General features: G+C 37.4%; 2 protein-coding genes across 2 annotated transcripts; one reads left to right on the top strand and one right to left on the bottom strand.

The window, feature by feature from the left end:
* The first annotated feature begins 1,239 nt into the window (after positions 1-1,239).
* On the top strand, positions 1,240-8,508 carry cd63 (CD63 molecule). Its single transcript, XM_031845345.1, has 8 exons — positions 1,240-1,348; positions 2,044-2,129; positions 5,601-5,789; positions 5,945-6,019; positions 6,113-6,211; positions 6,406-6,549; positions 7,700-7,783; positions 8,115-8,508. Exons 2-8 carry the CDS (start codon positions 2,064-2,066, stop codon positions 8,178-8,180), a joined length of 723 nt encoding a protein of 240 aa, XP_031701205.1. The 5' UTR covers positions 1,240-1,348; positions 2,044-2,063; the 3' UTR covers positions 8,181-8,508.
* On the bottom strand, positions 8,081-15,900 carry letmd1 (LETM1 domain containing 1). The gene is made up of 9 exons (XM_031845344.1): positions 15,770-15,900; positions 14,730-14,884; positions 13,463-13,578; positions 12,941-13,023; positions 12,507-12,693; positions 11,720-11,821; positions 11,457-11,609; positions 11,236-11,332; positions 8,081-10,001 (listed from the first exon to the last, which is right to left on the bottom strand). The coding sequence occupies exons 1-9, from the start codon at positions 15,883-15,885 to the stop codon at positions 9,925-9,927; spliced, it is 1,086 nt and encodes a 361-aa protein (XP_031701204.1). The 5' UTR covers positions 15,886-15,900; the 3' UTR covers positions 8,081-9,924.
* Positions 15,901-16,663: the final 763 nt, after the last annotated feature.

Raw genomic sequence — 16,663 nt, 5'->3', positions numbered from 1 at the left:
CCATTATGGTTTTCTCAGAGATGTGGCTCACTGAGGTGTTTGTTTCAACTGAGGTCAACAATTCGGTCCACTGCATTCATCTTATCAGCTTGAATGTGAGTAGACATGCAGCATGAGTCAATTGTTGAAAATGTAACAGTGTTGCATTCAAACCATAAAAATATGAGCTTTGAACACTAAATTATTTCATAGTATTCACAAAGACTTTTGATTTTTACCACATGAACATAAGTTTGAGCAAAAAGTTCACTTTGTCGAGGCTCAACATAACATATCAGAATGAGGTTACTTACAAAGCTCGTTACGAAAGGTTCCTGCATTTTGTTGGTTGTCGTTTGAATTCTTTGAACACATTGCTCAAGGAGACAATGATTTGTCTGTCTGAGGATGTTACACAGAAGAGGACGTTATTGAGAAATTGGGTTTCTTACAGGCCTTTGACAAGTTTGACGCAGTGTTTCATTTCATGTGAATGTAACAGCATTTTAACTATTAATAATGTCACTGCTTTAGGAAATGAGAGAGTGGCGAGATTATCTGATTCATATATTTCACAATGCCTTTCTTCCTGTTGTGTATACAACTATTGTTAGCTGTGACATTTATCATTTATCACTTTTTTGCCATTATTCAGAATAAATTTGTGTTTGCCAGGTTGTAAAAAAAATCCTTTTGATTGATTGGACCATGTACTTCTGGGAAAAGGTTTCAGGAGGGTCTGAACCAGAACCCAATTATTAATTGCAATGCAAGTGTCTATAAACACTATGATAAACACGTATAACTATGTTATTACCAACGAGAAAGACTAAACATCCAGACAACCCAAAATGTGTTCTTAGCATTAGCTTGACTGATCTATGAGGCATTAGTAATTCATTTATTTATGGTATTTATTTTCATTTACAAGTTTATGAACAAGTATGAGTGCTGTGCATTGGTAGGAAGTAACAACGTATTTACTCCTAGGCCTAATTAAGTACAATTTTACTTTATTTCAGTGTTTTCCTCAGTACATTTTAGAATTAAATATTATACTTACTCCACTACATTTGTGTGACAACCTTAGTTAATTCAGATTAATAATACAATATCATAAAATATGTATTACTTCTTTTGACTAGTACCATCGAGCAGACTCCGTTAACGTCTTTGGAAAGTAGTGTGTTTAACGAGGAGACCTTGAAGGCAGCATAATGAGTTTAGGTCAATAAAAGGAGAAGTAGAGGAGGTGGGAAGGGAAGGAGCCGAGGGAGGAGCGAGTCCTATAAACGGCAAGAAGTTACAAATTTCAACACATTGTCGTCTTCGCCTCTCAACGCAGGATTTGACAGATTTCTTCTTTAAGGTAAGTTAAAACCTCCGAAATAAAACTTTTCTTCGCTGCCCTTTTGTAACAGAAACGTTTTTTTTCTTTTAAATATTCAACAAAACCAGCTCGTTAGTCAAAAAGAGGATGTTTTCAGTTTCACCTTCGGGAATGAAACGTGTCTATCTTTTTGTGTTTATGTGAGACTAACTTCGTGGTCAAACTCTACAAATCCAATAAGACAAAGTGGCTCTGGATGATGTAATTATTTGGCTTCGCGACAAAGCAATATTGTTGATAATTTAGCGGTGGTTAACGGTCCAGTGCACAGACAGGGCTCTGCTTCTTCCGCAAATCAGCACTTTTAATCCCTTCAGACTATGCGTTGTAAAGACCGTAACGTATTGGTTAAAGCAGCCCTGCCCCTAAAGATTAAAAAAACAATATTTTACAATATGGATGAGTGCCATCGTCTTGGTTGTAATTAAATTCAAGTGAAATCAATTGTAAGATGTGTGGTTCACTGACCAACTGGTGTGGCTTCATAGGAACTAAAATGCGTAGTTTGATCAAGATTCAAGGCGTTTTGTATAGCTCAACTATCAAATCATCAGATGACTCATATCTTCTGCTCATATTACAGCTGATGTAATGTTCGTGACGCTCTCTGTCTTGAAAAAAGTGAATGCGACTAAAGTTAGTTTGAATATGTTTGTGTACATGTTTCGATCCAGGAAACAGATCATCATCAGCCATGGCCGTCGAAGGGGGAATGAAATGTGTCAAGGTCCTGCTTTTCCTTTTCAACTTCATCTTCTGGGTGAGTATCCGCTCAACCACCTCTTTAATAAATGTTTACTTATCAAAAAGACAGCAGAGTGGAGGCAGATGGCACCTAAACACATTGTCACTGAGAGGTGAAAGGAGCTTTTTGAATGCCACAACTAACACCACAAGGTAGGAAATAAGGCCACTTGATGTTGACAAGTGTTGCTTTGAGTTACTTCAGCGTATCTTTTTGGCTGAAATACAGACTAGTTATGTGGCCTTTTGGCCTTTTGCCAGCCCTTGTGACTGTGAGCGTGAACTCTGGTCTTGTTACCCTACTTTGACATATATTGTAGTATTCATCTGTAAAACCAGCTGATGAGCAAACACACGACCTTTGGCATCCCCTCTTGATTTACTCTACCTGAACACTCACTGGCTCACATGTTTGTTTATTATCAAATTATGACTGCACAGAACATGAACATTGGGGCATTCATCTCAAATATCCTGGATCAAGCGGAGCGTTTCCTGTTTCCTCGTTTGTGAGCTTGACAGAGAGGTGATGATGGAATGTGAATCTTATGACCAGATTGAAAAGTGTAACGAACGGCGTCATGTGACATGTCCAGATCAACACTTTATTTATTTTTACTGCCCTCCGTCAGTGCAACTGTGCTACTGAAAGCTCCACACCGTCGACTCTGTAGCACCAAAACATCGATAATCATCTCACATAGGACAGGAAGAGGAGGTACATTTTATTTAGTTCCTCCACACATTGCACACTCGTAACACTTCCAACAGAAATGGTTTTCATTACTCATGGTGACACTTTTATACTACTTTTCTTTTGTTGCTGGTGTTTTTGTTAGTATCTTTAGACTGTTGGTCGGACAAAACAAGATATTTGAAGATGCCACTCTGGCATTTGTTACGGTTTTCTAACATTTTATAGACTAATCAAATTAATAATGTTACTTAAACTCCTCCTATTTATCATTTAATAACAGTACATGATGATTTAATACATGTTTGTAACAAACTATAATGTAGTTGTAGCCAAGTGTTTACTTGTAAGTGAAACACAGTTGTTATAGCATATCCACCTGTATGTTAAACTACATTATAGTGTGTTATGAACATTAATTAAATGTTAATATACAGTGTATAAATGCTTAATATGAGGGGTTGAAGCGACGTGTTTCGTTATTGATACATTTTTTGATTACATTAATCTGTAAAATGTTGGAAAATGTTTTATTTATTTTTCTAGTATATAGACAAACATACTGAAGGCTAGTTTATAAACGGATAATGATATAACAGTTAATAATAATATGGTAAAATTATTACATATTATATGTATTGTAATAATATTTCATAGAAGAAGTAATAATACTGTTATGTTATAACCCGGATGAATATTCTATCGTGTTCTTGTTTTGATACCGGCTCTGTTTGCCTGGTCTTTTCACTCTTTAATGTTTTCCTACATCAAACATTAGCCACTTATTTGACTCAAGCTCAAATATTTACATTGGTGTTGCCAACAAGGAGAGGTCCTCAGCTGCAGCGAGGGTTTAAAATGGAAAATACACAACCAATTTGGCAGACAATAATCTGACTCAAAGGCTACCGTCAGTCTAAATATATAGTTTTGTTATCCTGATATGAGCATTTCTGTTAATTTTACATGAAACTACAAGGAAGCCCTCTGCCAAGGCCAAAGGCCCTGTCTTGCAGCGTTAAAGAAGAGAACAATAATGTGTATTTAACAGGTTCTTCATTGGCTCATGATACACCCTTCCACGAAGTTTCATTAAAATATGGCTGGTAGTTTTGTCCTACAGACAAACAGACAGACAAACCTTGTCTCCTTGACTGAAGTGACGAGTAGTAAGACTAGTCGGCGGGCAGAGTTTAGTTGATAACCATGCAATAACCATGAACTGCATTATTTATGTCTGTATCCTGTCCTGCCAGGGTGTTTTTGTTTTTGCGTAATGACTCATATAGTAAGTCCTAAAAAAGTCTGCCTGATAAGATAAGCATTATTAAGGTTGTATCCACATGTTTTGATTATTTATCAGCAAGCTGAAATAATTGTTTACAATTAATTAAAACAAGATAATATTAATAAGCAGCAATGTTCATCCTTTAAGCAGGGATATGCGCTAACATTTTAAAGCATGGAGCCACCGAGCCCCTACAATTGGTGGCCAGAGTACATTTTTGGTAGGAGAAATGAAAGCTCATGTAAAAACAATTCCTAAAACTGTAACACACCCTTCCTCTCAGCACTGTGCCGGAGTCAGTCACACATCCTTAGATGTGTCACATCCAAAGCCACTTAACCTCCTGCTTTCATTCACCCCTACATTCTTGTTGGCATTTTGTTTTTTCATAGTCCACCTTTTGCTTTTCTGAGGATCGCGTTTGCAGTTTAGTAAACCCAAACCTCAGTAGCCCCGACATGCAGCCAGCCTGTGTCGAGTACTGTGAGCTATTTTTGTACATCGTTGAATTACAGGGCGTGAATGAACCAGAATGTTTGTGGAATTGTAACATTGAGTTGCCGAAGGCTCACACTGTAGGGAATCTGTTTTTATTCAACCTTTATTTAGACAGGTACTCTCATGCAGTCTCATTCTCAAAAGAGAATGAGAAAGTAAACGATATGCAGTTCACCGTGATGTTTGCTTTAGAGCCAGCTGATCCCAGTCTAACAGTTCATCCACACAGTGTTTGTTGAAGATTGAACGATATGCTCTCGTCACCCCACCCACTGCAGTAACTCGTGTGATCATATCGCAATTCATCATCTGATCACCTCACGCCTGTTGCAACTTCCTCCCATCTGCTTTTAGCATAAGTGCTTAATCATTTTGTTTGAGTAAGGTCTTCATATAGAAGCAACGTTTGAATCTTATAAGCATGTAAATGTCTAATTGTTACATTTAACCACAACTGAATTCCTAATGTTGAAATTTATATATACTTTATCAAATAGAAATATTATACTTTGACCCTTAACCATCCCTCTAAATTTGTTTGGTTTTATTATTATTATTATTTGGTATTTAATTTTACCTGCTGAACATTAGCATGATGTGAACCATGGCTGTATAAGAAGAAGTGAGTACTGCAGCACACTGTTGGTTTTACTTCCGGAGCTATGCGGTCCACTGAAATTGGGCAGTAGTGTTATTCCCATCATGCCCCTGCAAGCCTGTACACAGCGGTGACGTCATTCACAAAAAAATGTAATTTCCAGGCTTTGGAAAAGTTTTACAAATATTAAATCCCGTGGCTTAAAATATACAATACAAAGAGTATTTACAGTAAATATTTAGTAGCAGTTAAATTTCAAAATTAGGTATTCAGTTCCTAATTAAACTAAAGTATTACAGGCTCTCTTTACTTCCATTTTGTTACCAGATAATCTGTCGGCTAAAAACATTTGTATTACATGAAAAGAGATCCCAAAGAACGTAAACTAACCGCCCTCTTTTCCCTGCAGCTATGTGGCCTAGTATTGATCATCGTGGGAGTCCTGGTTCAAATAGGTCTTCACAACACCTTGGCCATCCGTGACGCGTCGGCCTCAGGAGGTCCCATTGTTATCATCGGGATCGGCGTGGTGATCTTCTTCATCGCCTTCTTCGGCTGCTGCGGTGCCTGGAAAGAGAACTACTGCATGGTCACCACAGTAAGTCACGTGGTGCGATATCTGTTAAACAATACAGCAAAAAGGGGTGAATTACCTTTGCTGTACAGAGGAATGAATAATGTGTGTAAAACATGTATTATGTAGCTTAGAATAGTAATTACGTTGATTTCATTTAATTTCTCTGTTTTCCCCAGTTTGCCATTCTTCTCTTCCTGCTCATTGTTGTTGAGATCGCAGCAGTGATCGTTGGATACATGTTCAGAGAAAAAGTGAGTGTCGAGTTTCACTGTTTTCTGTGTGTGACAGTATGTAAGACCCTGCAGAAGGTGTGCTTTAACCTCCATGTTGTGCCTCCCATGTAGCTGTCAAATGTCGTCCAGGACAGTCTCACCGAGATGATTACTGGTTACAAGAACGGCACAGATGACTTCAAAAAGACCGTGGATAAACTCCAGGAGGATGTGAGTTCAGTGTATATTCTCTTTCTCACTGTTTGCTGACAACACCTTCACATAACACCGCTGCATCCTGTTGGTCTGTGCCGCACGATGTGACGTTGTTATTCTTTGCACCATCTGTTGACACGAGTTACATCCTTTTACTGTACATTGCCGGCATGACCATATTAAATGTTTTTCACGTGACTCATTTGCAGATGAAATGCTGTGGCGGGAACAGTTCCACTGACTGGAGTAGCTTTGGAAAAGATGGAAAGTCTGTGCCTGACTCATGCTGTGTGACTCCCTCTGCCCACTGTGGAAAGGGGACCATGAGAAACCCGAAAAAAGTGCACCAGAAGGTAAACCCCCAGTCAATGTGTTGTTTTTAAAAGTCATTGAGCATGAGATATAGTTAGAATTACACATATAATACATATAAAACACAGCGGAAAGACCTTTATGTGAAGCAGCAGTTGTAGAAAATGTAGGGTTTGCATGAGCAGTAAGCTGTAATTTGGCTGTAGGAAACAAAGTAGAGCCCATCTGATATCAATATTGATAATTGAGGGTTTAAAAATAATCTATATTTACATTAACATGATTTTTTAAAGACGTGTGTACGCAGCAGGACATTTTACAGATGAAAAACTAGTCCGTGCTACCAGACGGACAAACTATGCAATAGTGCAACGTTTCTAGCTTCTGTTTAAACTTATCTTTGTCTCTTTATCTTAATTCTTCTTTTTAATTATCGGCAGACATACAGACCGATACAGATATACCAGCGCTCATCAATACATCAGCTGATTTATTGGTTGGACTAGAGCGAGAAGAGAAAGAGGTTGTGCATTGTGACAAACCTACTGAGAATCACAACCCGACATTGCAGTTATACTTTACTTTAGATCTTCTTTTAGCTCATTATCAGTCTAAACCCTGTCAGCAATAGAAAAGACCTCTGATGAACCCACCGTTAACTACACTCTCAGTACCAAACCGCTGACAAAGTAGCATCTACTAAGCTAACTAAAGAATGGTGAGTTGAGACGAAACCGGAGCTGGACATAAAGTAAATATTAGACAGAAACAAGTCCAATGGGATGATGATGGTTCTCTGTGCCAAATAGGTGTTCAACACACACGCACCCACACAGTTTGCGTGTGTAACAAGTCCCCACACAGGTGCATGTAAATAAGACATTTCTGTGGTAAAACTGACCTCAAAATATGTTGGCTGACTTTTTGGAAAACACTAATGAATATATCGGTTTATAAATAGAACATACAACTAGTAAAAGGTAAAAGATTTCCATATTTGGTGTAATAACAACACTTTATGGTCATTTCTGTATTTTGTCACCTTTATCAAATGTGCAAGGCCAGTTTTTTACAGTCAGAACTATAAGACGAAGTAAAGCCAAAGTCAACAAAACACAACTGTTAAATAATAAATAACTCAACCAGTGAAATTTCCATATTAAATCTAACTTTTGTTTCTTGTTGTTGTAGGGTTGTCATGATGCTTTGGTGGCTTTCCTGAGGAAAAACCTCCTGTGGGTGATCGTTGCAGCTCTCGTCATTGCGAGCCTGCAGGTACGTAACGTCAATAATATAAAACATAATCTGTCCAGACACTTAGTATGTAGTGCATAAATCCTAACAAGTACAATATTACTACTAAATTTTACCTCCTAATATGATTTCATTTGAAAGATAGTTTTAATGTGTTTTTGTATTCATTTGAAACTTCTAAATTTGATATTAGTTTGTTTTTTTGCATTTTTAATGTCACTGTGATTTTATTTTGCTTCTAAAAGGATTGATTGTATTGCAAGTCTGTCAAAAAAAACCACAACTTTATTACCAGCAGAAAAATAAACCGATGTGTCCTCTCCTTCTCGTGTGTGATCGTTTTAAATTGCAGGTGTTGGGCATCGTGTTCTCCTGCCTGTTGATGAGAGGCATCCGCAGCGGCTACGAAGTCATGTGATCCAGCCCCACAGCTGAGGAAGAGTCATCTGTTCAGGTCACGCTTAGTGGGATCTTCTTTTGGAAACTTATATGTTCATCCTATATTTCAGATATAAGTCACAGAATATATTTTCTTGTATAGGGATTTTGGATTGTATTTTCATAGGTTAACAATATCTCTGCTTTGTTACTGTATGCATTTAGGAAATTATAGAAATGATAAACTCCACCTTACTGTATATTTTTGTTGGTTATGAGGAATTCTAACACTTTTTGTTGTTCTGTTAAGAAGACTTAAGATCTGTTTCGCTGTTTTCCAGTTGCTATTAAAGACTCTTTAAATTACATCTGGATTATCTGAAGTGTAAATACAAACAGGGAAAAATAAATGCACCATAAAAGGTTTTTATTTCAGACACAGTTCCATTAAAATGTATATAATATTGGCACAGCAAAAAAACATTCAAAACCAGTTGAGCAAATAATATATATATATTTAACAGAAAATAACTTCTGCAACTTATATTTTAGATGTAGTGTGCCAGTCCTTGTGAAAGGCACAGGAAGTAAATGACTTTTCCTATTTGACACTTTCCTACATCAAACACCAGCATGAAGGACGTGCAGTTCCTCTTGTACTGGACGTTCAGACGTGCAGTTCCTCTTGTACTGCTACTCTGAATTTAGCAAAGCACTTGAAATTCTGTGCAGAAGTGTTAATGTCATCTTAAGCCTCCAAATCAAGAAAACATTTAGTAAACAATAAATTAAATTGCCATCACTTTCATTTTTCAGATAGCTTGCGAGTGCTGTGCTGCACAACAACAAATAAATTCAATTACAACACAAACACGCTTGAATGTCTTTGCAATTGCAAACATATTGATTGTTCTTTTTTTAAATCTCTATAGAGGATCCATCAACATTTTTTCTTTTTAGAAGGTGCCTTTGTGTATTCTACCGATTTTTCATGTCGACCGGTTGTTCCCTGCGTGACAAAATTATGTTGTTCCCTCAAAACTGTTGCAAGAAAATTCCCGTCTGGACAGAGTTATTAATTGTAAAGAAGTAACAGCGGAGCACATAAGTGAGGTAAATGTATGAGAAGCTACAGTACGTGTTTAATGTGTACATGTTATGACATTTAACATGCCCACATAAAAGCATTGTAATTTTAATGAGGAATGAGTGAACAATTCTACAAGTCAAAAATTAACTTTTACTAAACACTATCCTCTTTGTCCAAGTAGGTGTGTAATGATGTGTTAGCTTAGCAGTAAACAAATGACGAGCCTGAGCTTAACAGTTGTATCAAGCTTGAGATACAGCGACAGGTAATTATAACAACGCCACTTAATATGGTTCAGTGCATCATAATCAATTTAAGTCCCTCTTGAGGGTCTGAATTACACGATAACTCCAATAAGCAAGATTTTGAAGTCAACATGCACCTCTCTTAATGTGCTAATTTATTAAGTAAGATCCCATACCACTCCCCTGATGAAGACTAAATGGATTCATACGATTTTTCCCAAATAAATCCTATTTACTGGGAATGTATTTGGAAAACAGGACAGTTTTAAGCCTTCTGGACTTATCAGGATCCTTTCAAGTTTTGGGCGTAAAGATTTTTTTTCCTTTCTTAAACCTCATAATTTTGCCAAGAACAAGAAAATAGAGATGTTGACAACTCTTAGGAAGCTGTGCTGCCCGTTGCACAAGAGACGACCTAATCACAAAAGCAGATTGCTTCCTGCTTCCTGTCAGTGTCGGCTGGCACCGGTCGGGGAGTTGGAAGAGAGAAACACAATGCAGTGCAGAAGGAGTGACACCTCTGAGTCTGCAGAAAATCAAACAAAACAGGCATAAAAAAACAACAGTATTACGTTTTAGAATAGACAAATTAGGGAATAGTGCGAGAGTTAGATGAGAAGATCAATACCAAGTTTATATCGAGGCATTACAGGAGAACTCCACATAAAAGTCTTTTGGGGTACGACTATGGAAGTGGAAACAGTTGTAAAGAAGCCTTTTGTGGCTCCAGACGGTGCTGCATGAAGTCTGATTAATTGAGTCAGCATTGGATGGGCCTGAAGACCACAAGTGCATTGTGGGTAATGCAGGAGTCAGGTATTGACAAGGAAAAAGAATGCATGGAATAAAAACAACAATATCTCTGGTTCTGCTGCATCGATTTTGATCCTTTTTTAACTTTGAGTCTGACAATTTAGTAGGAGTGCGATGCCAAATCTGTGATGTACTCTTTTAAAAAGGTGCTAAAATTCTATTTAAGACCATTAATATAGCAGCAAACGACTACTTGCAATGTAAAGACAGGCCAGGTTGTATCACAATTGATTGATTTTTAAACCTGATTAAATCATGCAAACTTTAAAACTAGCTTGAAATAAAGAGATTGAATTCAAACATCAGTTTTTTAATTTTTAATCTAACTTAGATTCAATTTAATTCTATTGCACCAAAACTTGAAAGACTCAACCCAACTGAGTTTTATGATCCTGCTGGTATAACAAGGAAACTATTGTGGAGCTTAACAGGATTAACAGTTAGTGTCTTTCTTCCTCACTGTGAAAAAAGTATTATTTTTCCTTACTGTTCTGTTTTTTTAGATTCTATTATTTGGACATATTGCTACATTAATTCGGCCAATACATTTTTCTCAAAAGGAGGATTTGAGTTCTGTGCCAAGCCATCATAAGTGACGTTAGGCTAACTAAATTACTTTGCACAAAAAAACTGCAAACTGATTTATCACCTTTTTTTTGTACAGATTAAACAAATAAGATATGCCATGTGAATTAGTGAGCTTTGGAGGTGCTGTGGGCTGAATTTGTTTCCTTCGGACACAACAAGGCCAGCTGCTTCTTCATGCTAAGCTCAGCCAATCAGGCGCTTCATATCTACAGTACAGACATACTCCTGATCTTTTCATCCAACTCTCGGCAAGAAAGCCAATAAGCATAATTCCTATTCTTCTTTAAATATTAGATAAAACAGATGTCAACAGGATTGGGCTAAAATTACAAAAATAGTGCACATCCAAATGAAAATACCTTTCAGTGAGGAGGACAGCTGAAGCCATTGGGTTAACCACTCGCGGCATTGATTGATGCCAAGACTGTTAGAATGGAGCCCCCTCACATAACAAGCCTGAAAAAGAGACAAATGTTCTTTATTTATAACACAGCTTAATGAGGGATACGCAACATTCATCATGTAAATCAATGTATTGCCAGTGAATGTGAAATGTTTTAAGTTGTGTGGAGTGACTGACCTGTCTGAGTTCGGAGTCACTCAACTGGTGGGGGCCCAGCCTGCTGAGGGCCCGGTCCAGCAGGAGCAGCTCCATGGCGTGGCTGTTCAGCCGGCGGCCTATCAGGACACCCGGGAGGCGAGGAGTCAGGAAGAGCAGGGGGCTGACGTATCTCTGATTGGCCGTGAAGACAGACAGGAGAGATATTCTAGTGACGTTCGGGTTGACCGAGTGTTTGTGCAGACGTTGTGTGACGTTGTGAAGAGTGGAGGGGTGTAACTGACCATCTGATCCACACTCATCCTGTTTATACCCAGAGGAGGTCCAGAGAACAGGCTCCGGACTGCGAGGATTTCAGACACTTTAGGATTTGCTCCGCTTTGCACCTGAAAAGGCACAGAGAAGGCAGTTCATCCCACTTTTATGGAACACTGGATACAGGTTCAACCTTGTTGTACTTGTATGTGCAACCATGAAGAATTTGTAGTATTAATCTACAATGAGAGACAGTGGCCATTTATTCTGTAATTTGATATATTGAGTAATTTATGTGAAATATAACTTAAAATCCACATCCCTTTACCAGCAGAGGAAACAATTTAAAATCATGATGTTTTTGACCAAATACCTCAAATTTGATATTTGTACAATGAGCAAAGAGAAATTTCTCCTGTTAACTTAACAGACGTCATCTAAATAACGAACGTCAATACGCCGAACACTAGACTGCCTTCAGCTTCGTGGTGGTGACATGAAGTCGTGCGACTGGGGTGTAGTTCGTTTGTTAATGTTAGCTTTTTACTGCAGGGGATTGTATGTATGCTTACAAAATCATAAAAGTGGTGTTCCTTTGTGAAGATTATGTTGCCACAGAGCTTATTTTCTGCAGTAATCCAAAACCAAATAGAAAAATCTTTCTGTTGAGGGAACTAGTGTGATGCTAACTTCTGGGGTGGGCCTACAAAAACACGTCATCCTTGCAGCGCTTTTATTGTGTGAAAGGAGAAGATATGATCTGTTTTGTACACCGTCATATTTAAATATAGAGAGTATTCCTCAGTGTTCACTTACTTTAGCACACAGGTCCCTCAGGCGACTCTGTAGCTGGCCGTCTTTGACCTGTTGGCTCGTGCTCTCGAGCCCTTTGAGCACTGGCCAGTGGTGCAGGACCCTGTGGGAATGGTACAATTCCCGAAACTCTACTTGCTGCTTCGGAGTCCAGAAATGAGGGATCAGGAGCTGGCGGGGGAAAAAGTACCTGGCAGTGAACAGGAGGAGATGGTAGCAGAGAGAGAAGGGACACATGGAAGGATGGTCAAATATATATTAATATATCAACAATATATATTAATATAACAACATGGACACGATAAGAAGAAAATTTCAACAATAATATTGAGGGATATAAATTAACATCACTGTCAATAATTTCACATTTCTTTGCTGAATATGAATCAAAAGGGTGCCAACTGAAATGAAAAGATGGTCATTTGAAAGTAACTCACATCAAGACAAAAACCAGGTAGTTGGCAAAGGGAGGGATTGATATCACCACCAGCGGAAGGGCCTTCATCAAGTCTCTGCGGAACTGTGAAACAAATGTAAATTGAGTTAAGATGCCGTGAGATAACAAACATTACATAGCTGGAATTTATAAATAAAAGGTAAAGTATTAAATGCTTACTAGTGAGGCTATAACATACAGAACATAATTATTTTACTGTGAAAACTGCTGCTGAATTTCAGACATCTGATTTAATTTGATTACCTTCTTTTGTCATTTCAATAGTTTATGTCAAAGACCATTTGTAAAATCTTCTTTTATACCTTCAGCTGGTGTCTTCCAAAGTAACAAAATTTGACTTTTTAAAAATGTGAACCCGACACTTAGAGTTGCTTAGAAAAGTGTACAAACATGATCAGTAATCCATTACATCACAACCACTGTATCACAATGTTTTGACTCAATATCTGGTCATAAATGTGACAATATCTGGACATGATTCATGGTGGTGGAGAAGACCCACCTGTCTGAGCTTCTCCATCTCCCTGTAAGGCAAATCCTTATACTGCACTCTGTTAGAGAACATCTTTGCTTTTATCATCTGCACATCTTTGGCGTCTTGGAACAGTAGCTTGAATCCTGAAATGATTCAATGATAAAAAATAAAGAAGTAAAACAGAGGCTCTGTGACAGGGGGAGCATGTGAGACATGTTCTTTCCCCTCTTTTTACAATGTTTCAGTATACTGATGGCATGTTCTTCGTTGGCCTTCTACAGAAACAGAGCCTCTAGGTGAAGCTGCCTGTATCTCGCCCACACTAAGGTCCTTCAAACATGGTGTCACTTTAGCCAGCTGGAAATCAATGTGGCCAAGACAAACAAATACGTTATCTGCACAAAGCAAGATCTGAAAATACCCTGTTGGTACAGTTCTGGACCTCCAGGTGAGCTCCTCTCAAAATACAAAGTATATTTTCAAGAGATGCTCACAGCGACTTTATCTTCCTAGAAACTTAGTGGCCTTGGTGTTAGTCGGGGGATTTTAGAACTAGTGTACAAAGCTATTGATGGATGTTTAAACTTGCACTTTCTGCCTGGTACGGTCACTTCAACTGTAGATCAAATAATTTACTTTCAAGGATTGTGTCAATGGCAGCTAAAACAGGTGGTAAACCCCAAAAGCCTGTGACTCAACTTTTTACAGAAAGGACGATGAAGAAAGCGAGGACGGTCCTGTCAGATAGCTCCCATCCTCTCTTCTATACAGTCCTTCTGGCTGCTAACGATGTATTTTAGAAGTGCCATCAATATTCTTAACTCGGCAAAGGATGTAAGCTACAAATATGAACTGTTTTAATATGTAATATGACCATGTGTTTTGTTTTTATTAACTACTATTTATGTAGTTGTGTCTTGTATTTGGTACAAGGAACAAAACTGTGTTTTTCCTGGTCTCCAGTGCAAAAAACCCTAAAGAATGAATGAGGCAACATTCAGACTACACATAAGGTGCAAACGAAACAAGGTACAATCATGTAGTGCAATACAATGTAAGTGTGTATAAGAGCCAACAGAGTGAATTTGACATTGTGTTCCTGTTTCTGAACTGAAATTCATTCAACAATTTTTTCCACTTTGGAAATTGTGGAACTACTGTTAAAAACTGTGTAGCTACACAACCAGTGTGCAGTTTAACACAGCTAACATAAGATATGCAAAAAGTATCTACAGTATATAACATTAGAAATATAGTCTTAGAGATGCCAGAGGTGAGTTAACGTTGATCCTACCTTTTGTGAAAGTGTGATAGAGTTGATAAAAGCGGGGAAATCGCCTTTTGAGGAAACCTTCATATTTGGCATTTATCGTCTGGAACTTGGAGGCGACATATCGGCCAATACCGCGTCTGACTTTAGATGATGAGTAGTGTCTGCACAGAGGCAACCTGTCGAGCAGAAGACGTGAACATGAATACATTCAATCACACGAAAAGATCAGCAGTTAAACGCCAGAAATCTTCTCGTTTTGTTTTCATTGAACACAAATTAACAGACCTACAACATCTCGCAGAGAATATAATATAACACAGTATTAACGTTTTTTTTAATAAAAGTAATACATTAAATACAAATGTAATATAGGGGGGTTAAATTAAACTATTTACAGAAATATATTAATTACATATACATTAACATTTTTTAATCACTAGGCATAGATAAGAAAAAAGATCAAAGAGGAAGGAAGACTTAAAAAATAATTGACAAATCAAAACAATAAAACGAGACATTTCTCCACAAATCTTTCTTGCTATTTTACTACAGTACGTTGTTTTATGTTATGAGAAAACTATTGTTTTAAATCATGTATAACCTAAAATAAAGGAGGGCTCACTATTTATCCACTTGCTACAATGAAAGGGATATTTACCCATAAGAAAGATTAATCATCGAAATAGACGAGTTTGAATTATCAATATGAAAAAAGAAATGTCAAAAGTCGGAATGTCATTTAACTTTGGTCATTATTTATATCCATCTTAATGATACAGGACATGAAACTACACTCCATGTTCACGTGTTTGAGTATATTAAAATCACAGGTAGTTTAATGCTGGACGTGTTGTAAAGACACAGCAAAGTACTATGATTTCAATATAGAGTGGACAACTAATTTTCTATCATATATCTGTCTACATATGTCTTCTCAAACACAAACGGTACATCATGTCCTGATATGCAGCTAGCTTCAGTTAGCAACGGTTCAAGTCAGACGCGAGAAAAACAAACCCACAAATCGTGGACAAATGAAGTATCAAGTGTTTTAAACATACCTGGACTGACAGGACACATAAGGAGAGTAAAGGCCATTTGTTATCATGTTTGTCCGGAGACCACATAGTTGGGTCAAAGACAAACGGCTACACAGGCCGGAGCTGAACAGCGCCATGTTTGACAGTTGAAGTTCCACCCACGTTACCGTAATGATGCGCATATACGACAAAGCCAAAAGCTGTTATGTTACGGTAATGATGCTCATATACGGCAAAGCCAAAAGCAGTTAAGTTACCGTAATGATGCTCATATACGGCAAAGCCAGAAGCAGTTATGTTACCGTAATATCTGCTTTGTACATATATACATATATATATGATATATATGTATATATACATGTATATATACATATACTCATATGAGTATTATGATATGGTAACTTAAAACCAGTGGTAGAAAATAACATTACTTATACTCTACTTAAATACACCAACAATCCAAAAGGGTTAAATTGAGGCCCTGCCTCAGCAACGTGTAATTGGTTGTTGAACAATCCAGTTGTACGATTTTATTGTAAGTAATGGTCCAATAGTTTAGTAAAACAGTTGTATTGCGAACAACCTCTCAGACAATTTGATTTTTAAAACAGTTGAAGCTGCGAATAAACTACAACAATAAAGTACCACTTACATATTAATGTATCAACAACACAAATATGACAATATACAACTGATAGGGATTATTAGTACTTGTTATTTATTGGTACTTTAACTTTGGTGCGTTAAGTACATTTTCTTGCTAATACCTCTTTTGCTCACATATTGTTGTTTGAATACTTCTTCCACTACTACACATAATCTATACTTTGCTGATTTATTTCACATCTTCAGATATTAGTGACGAAATTTCTGTTAATTTGAATTCATCTAATGTTATTTTTTACAGATTTTAAG

This window comes from Anarrhichthys ocellatus, unplaced genomic scaffold (assembly GCF_004355925.1).
Source record: "Anarrhichthys ocellatus isolate YVR2014 unplaced genomic scaffold, GSC_Weel_1.0 scaffold5, whole genome shotgun sequence".
Taxonomy (NCBI): Eukaryota; Metazoa; Chordata; class Actinopteri; order Perciformes; family Anarhichadidae; genus Anarrhichthys; species Anarrhichthys ocellatus.
Note: the sequence above shows the minus strand (reverse complement) of the source record. Positions and strands in the feature narration are given on the sequence as shown.